Source organism: Mercenaria mercenaria, chromosome 4 (assembly GCF_021730395.1).
Source record: "Mercenaria mercenaria strain notata chromosome 4, MADL_Memer_1, whole genome shotgun sequence".
Taxonomy (NCBI): Eukaryota; Metazoa; Mollusca; class Bivalvia; order Venerida; family Veneridae; genus Mercenaria; species Mercenaria mercenaria.
Genome location: NC_069364.1, coordinates 24,109,522 through 24,115,834, shown reverse-complemented (window position 1 = coordinate 24,115,834; position 6,313 = coordinate 24,109,522). Strand labels below are relative to the sequence as shown.

Sequence of the window (6,313 nt, the reverse complement as noted above, 5' to 3'; positions counted from 1 at the left end):
TACGGATTTTTTTTTCTGCCAGTTCATATTTGCTTGTGAAATACAAGCCGACAGTTTGACAGAATTTAAATAGGTATATAATAGTAATACTTGTCATATGTCATCACATGATATTATTAACAACTAACCGTATCATAACATAAGGAAAGAAATTGTTCTCTTTAGTGACACGTAACAGCATTTATTATGTTATTATAAACATATTCGGTATTACGTTATATATATGTTTGCAGCGATACACTAATTTAAGTGATCAGACAGACTACTATATTATTATAATAACATGAACTGATGAAGATAATTTTAACATACATGTAAATCTATTATGATAATGTTTTTGTAAGACGCGTAAGATTTTAATGTTCAACATGTCAGTATTCGGTATATTTTTATAGTAAATTTTATAGTAGAATGATTGAAACACGTAAGTTGTTACTTTATTTTTTCGAATATATTATACACGTTGCTACTCAATTTGCCATTTAGGTTGTGGCTCTTGCCAATCCTAGCACAGAGCACGCAGTTGTTTAAATTTGTTAATACGACATAACATCATTAATCATATAAAGAATATGCATTAGTGCTACCTTTTAGAAGTAAGCATGTTTATTCAACGTCCGCAAAATGTTATAATAATATCTCATTTATTAATCTTTTGGCATACGCAGTGGTTCAGTGGTTACTCTGTCTGACTACAAAGCCTGGGGTCTTGAGCTCAAGTCCCCGCTCGTCCAACTTAAAATTACTAACTTTGGGGTAAGAGTCCCGTGTACAGGTGTTTTACACCTGGCACGCTAAAGAACCAGGGGAGCTCTGTCACCAAAAGTCTTCTGGAGGAGTTGCTCCTACGGGTTACAGGTGGTAACTACAAACAAACAGTTTCTTTACTTTTGATATTGGCGATATCACCATTTAATATTCAGGGTAGAGGTTTAACATGAATTTATAATATATAAAAGTAGGCATATTCTTTATTTACCTCACACACACACACACACACATATATAGATAGATAGATAGATAGATAGACCTATTTAAACATTTATATGTTTAAACATCTATACAAGTCGGGTTTCCATTTTTTCCAAACCAGATAAAATTGAGATAAAAGTCATACTATCTTAAAATGCTACGAAGGATATTTGTTTTTCTTATTTGTGTCATTTTTGAGATCTTGTTACAAGGGAGAAAATCTACCAGTATTTTGATACTAGCATGCACCACATTTGAGAAAATGATTTCTTTCGAATCATTTGAATATAGCGAGAAAGTTCATCAGAAACAACAAATCAGCAATTCTTTAGAACGGGATAGAAAACAACCATTTTTAATCCTGAATATTCTCATAATTGTTGCTGTTTGTGTGGCTGTCGTATCAGTACAAACATCTGGGAAGTACTGGCTCGCAGAATTCAACATAAAAGACGACCTATACATGTCATGGAGCAGAGACAGAAGTATATCAAAGTTACCTTTATTTAGAGAGTTCGCCAGCATACCGGTACAGAAATGCTGGGCTTTACCTTTTTCACTTGGACAATACCTTAACAAATCTAAAAAAGGCAATAAAGTGGAATTCATGAATTATGAATGGGGAAGATATGAATCATTTAAAGACTTTCCTTTGGATTCACCAGCAAGACCGATGCGTCTGGCTTCTAATGGATTCTACTATACGGGCACTAAGGATACTGTCGAATGTTTTTCATGCAAATTGAAATACAGTGACTGGAAAGAAGGCGATGAACCAGATGCCCTTCATAAATTTTTGTCTCCGGACTGCAACTTTATAAAAGGTTTCGACTCTACAAATGTTCCAATACATTCAACATCCGAATCAATATCGAATGGCTCTGAATACTCTACGGAAGGAGCTGTGGGCGGTGCAAGTTATACAATAGAAAGTCACGAGAAAAGTTCCAGTTCTAATTTTCAAGTTCAACATCAGCCGAGACAATCACATGTAATTAATGATGCAATGTCTTCACGACACATTAAGCACAAATTTCCGGATTATGAAAATAGTCAACACAGAATGGATTCATTTAGTAATTGGCCTTGTGCCGATGTGATAGCTTCAAGGGTTCTAGTTGAAGCGGGATTCTTTTATGCTGGTACGAAGAAATATACATTTGTATTCCTTAATTTCAATTTTTCTTCAACTCATTTAACACAGAATCAATAAAATTCTGACAATCTTTTTTCTAAAGTTCAGGAAATGACTTCAGATCTTAGACATTTTAGTGATTTTTGATAAGAGTTTCCAGGTCTACACCATTGGCTTTATTGTATACCTGAAGTGATACTAGCCATAAATTAAAGAATAAAAATATTAAGGATTTACTGTTTATTTTTTAGGTTTCAGTGACTGCGTAAGATGTTTTTCCTGTGGAGGAGGATTACGTAACTGGGAGTATGGTGATGGTCCATGGGAAGAACATGCAAGATGGTTTCACGAGTGCAAATTCTTGATTGAACAAAAAGGACTAGAATTCGTTAGACGGTATCAAGAGACACATACGGATTCTGTTGACGAATTACCGGCGGAAGCGGTAACTGTGAAATGACTTAAGCTATTACCTCAGATTCTAAATACTAACCAGCTTATTACGACTCCAACTAAATTGTATGGAAACATACATTAATTTGAATTCCTACGATTTAAGGATAGGCTATATTGCGTAATTAAATCTGTAAAAAAAGATCCTTTGGAAGCATAGAACATAACCAATATGTAAGATACGTAAATATTTAAATATAATAAAAATGTAATCTATATTATTTAAAAATCGTACGTACTTTGGTATACCAAACAGTTACAAAAATAACGAAATATCTAAAAAAAATTCAGATTATGTCTGGAGATGAAGCCTTAAGAACACTTGGAGGAAATAGAAAGCAACATGAAGCTGAAAGTAATACATGCACCATAAATGAGAAAGAAGGTGAAAGAAAGATTGTATGCGATGTTAAAGGAAGGTTAAACGAAATGGGCTTTTTGTATTCTTTCCACCACATAAGAAACGCTATTCACAGATTGAAATGTAATGGTTAGTAACTTTCTAAAGATATCAATGCGGAACTATAATTAGATAAAGGTAGACTAAGTATATATTTATACTACGATTACAGTACGGCTTGTTTAACAGATGTAGATTTAGAGGGAAAGATGACACATTTTCTTTTTTCTTGGTGTCTTTTGATTTATGTTCTTGGGTACAAAAACGCGAGTATGAAGTCTTCATATGGTATTTATTTGATAGTCATTTTCAATTATTTATAATTCATAATCTCCCGCGTTAAGAGCATGTTCCTATCAGAGCTACTGTTATATTCGGTGATTACTAGATATTACCTACAATTATTAATAGACTGAAATACATGTATATGCAATAAAAATATCATTTAGCATGTTGTACAATTTTGATTTATATATAATCAGTTTCTTTGTGATTCAAATGCGCATTAAAACTCTGAGAAAAAAATCCTTCACGTATCCAACAAATTAAGAAATTGTTTGTTTTAGTCAAAATTATATTCATGCAGTGATATTCATGAATGTCTTCCTCTACATTTAAGGTGATCAAATTTCGACAGAATCAGTTATTACACATCTTATTGATAATTCTGAAGAATGCCCTGAACAAGTTGAAAGGAATAATTCAGAAGGAACAAATATATTACAACAGGAACCTGTTTTTGCCAACAGCATTCGTAGCAACAAGGAAGCTGAAAACAAAACTAGACACAATGCAAAGTCGAGCGGAGATATTTCATCTGATATATCCAATGCACTCACTGTTGCAGGTATGACATCAAAAATTGTGTCCACAAATTCGTTGTGGATTTATTTTCTTTAAAAATTGACATTCACACCTTCCGACCAATTTTTCCATATAATTGGTAACTGCAATGTGTCTCTCATAATAGGATTGTTAAAACACAAAGGTAGAGTCATCCTGGCTGGAGGTCTGACATGTGAAATTTTATCATCGGACATAGTGTAACATTAACCATTCAGCTACAGCGGTTTTTTCTTGTCATCAAATCTAATGAAACACACATAAATGTTTTTATGTTGCAAAATAAATACAACCACAACCGCGATCTCCCCATCACCTACCCCATTTTATAGGTCGGGCAGCCTGCAAACATACAATCTATTTTTACTGTCTCAGCAGTTATATAAGTTTTATACAATATAAGTAAATACATACAGGTTATTTTAATATGATTGTTCTGTTTCCAGATCCAGGTACATTACAAGAAGAAAACACAAAGTTACAAAACCAACTATTGTGCAAAATCTGCATGGACAGCGATTCAAATGTGGTGTTCATTCCCTGTGGACATATGGTTTCGTGTGAAAAATGTGCTCCACATATCCGGAAGTGTGCAGTTTGCAGGGTTCCTATAAAAGGGCGCGTAAAAGCATTCATGACTTAACGCAATGAGAAAAAGCCATCATTATTGTTGTTCTTGCGCTTTCTTTAAAATCAGTTAGCGTTTAGTTTAGCTTTTCAGTTTAGTTTATACTAATTTATTTTAGCTCGATTTTGATGGCAGCTTTAAGCTTATTTGAACCACACTCAGGTCCGCTTCCTAGAGAAAAACAGTACTGGTGTCATATGAGAGGGCGTAGTCGTGGACCCAGTGGGGCTCGAACCAACAACCCCTGGATTGAGTGGCTGGCACCTTAACCAGTTAACGTTTAAATGGCAAGATTACTGTCGTGTCAACATTTTTAGTTTTGTGGTCGTTCATAAGACAATGTCAGATACATTTTCTAAAATAAATAAGCCGGCTTAATTTGGTGTCAGAAAGTTTATACTACACCAGTACGCCGGGTTAATTTGTTTAATAAAGAAAAAATGTCCGATACAATTTCTTATGAGCGTCCACTTAAGTCTATTAATAGACGTAGACGTAATGTCTTGAAATATCAACCTTTCTATGTGAAATATTGTAGGCATCTGCAAAAAAAACCTTAACATAATTTTGAAGAATTAAAGTAGTCTTCCTTACCACAATATTATGAGCAGATGAGCTGCAAACACGTGGGTCTCAGACAGTAGAAATAACATACACAAACGTAAGCTGTAGCATTGGGCTGACAAGACTGTTTTGATAGATCAGGGACGACACAGTCGAAATGCAAGTGACATTCAAATTAATAAATTTTAATGAATACCTACTCTTACGGTTAAATAAGCTTTCTCAAGATACATGATAAATGTAACTATTGTTACAGTTTATTTGTATATCTATCATACGTTGATGAAACCAATGTTAACTAAAGCATCATATATAAATCCGATTTTTTTTTATTTATCGGAAGATGAAAAACTTGATTTTGTTCTCTTTAACAAAGATATGACAATTTTGATGCCAAAAACCTGCTACAGTATTTTTCAAGTTAGATTAAATATTTTGTATAAATAGGTTTCATATTTTTAACACCGTGATTTTTTTTATATGTTTAATCATTTTGATAGATGTCTAATATAACATTTTGTTTTACTCTGTAGTTTGATTTGAGAGCTTTATCTACTGAGAAGCAGTTGCTAATTAATACATTAGTTCATCCTTGATCTGATCCAGCTGATTTTTTAAAACCATTTCTTGATTGTATACTGTAGTGCCCCTATTACTTTTCAGGTTTTAATACCTTATCTTGGTTTTAAGACTTTTTGAAACTTCAGTTAGTGACTTCTCCTGTTTTATTATATTAATATGAGCTGGTGTAAAAAGACATGTGATTGTATAAATTATCTGTGGTACTAAAGTCTCCTATAGTTCAAAATTGCATATTGCATGTATTATTATAAATACGAATTCAACAAAATAGGACCAGAAAATAAAGGAATGAGAGCACATTTCCGCGTATTTATTGAACAGCCCTCGTATCTTATATATTTTTAAAGTTGTTTTTATGTTTTATATATTTATGAATGCTTGTAAATGAGACTTAAACAAACAAATAAACATATATATTTGTTGTATAATGATGCGACTATTTTTTTCAAAGTTATTTTGTTTTACCTCCCACAAGATTCTAGCCCTTTCATTGGTTGAGTAGTGTCACGTGGTTGCCCTCTATATTTCTATAGAGGGTCAGTGGGTAACCCTACATGGGAATTGCAATTCAAAATTGCCTGGTGTTGACCATGGAATTAACATTATCATTTTAAAAATTCAAAAGGATCCTACTACAACCTTCAAAGACCTTCCGAGAAGTAATTAAGTGGTCGATAAAACAAATCAATTATTGGGCTTGTTACTGACCCTCTACGGAAATATGTAGGGTCAGTAT

General features: G+C 33.2%; 1 protein-coding gene across 1 annotated transcript; it reads left to right on the top strand.

The window, feature by feature from the left end:
* The first annotated feature begins 244 nt into the window (after positions 1-244).
* Positions 245-5,989, top strand: LOC123551228 (baculoviral IAP repeat-containing protein 3-like). Its single transcript, XM_045339994.2, has 6 exons — positions 245-424; positions 1,094-2,114; positions 2,359-2,552; positions 2,852-3,050; positions 3,580-3,807; positions 4,250-5,989. Exons 2-6 carry the CDS (start codon positions 1,127-1,129, stop codon positions 4,444-4,446), a joined length of 1,806 nt encoding a protein of 601 aa, XP_045195929.2. The 5' UTR covers positions 245-424; positions 1,094-1,126; the 3' UTR covers positions 4,447-5,989.
* Positions 5,990-6,313: the final 324 nt, after the last annotated feature.

Bases quoted from the DNA above. Each gene is read 5' to 3' on its own strand.
- LOC123551228 (XM_045339994.2), top strand. From the start codon at position 1,127: ATGCTACGAAGGATATTTGTTTTTCTTATTTGTGTCATTTTTGAGATC. The intron at 2,115-2,358 runs GTACGAAGAAAT...TTTATTTTTTAG, and splicing joins AGCGGGATTCTTTTATGCTG to GTTTCAGTGACTGCGTAAGA. The intron at 3,808-4,249 runs GTATGACATCAA...TTCTGTTTCCAG, and splicing joins CAATGCACTCACTGTTGCAG to ATCCAGGTACATTACAAGAA.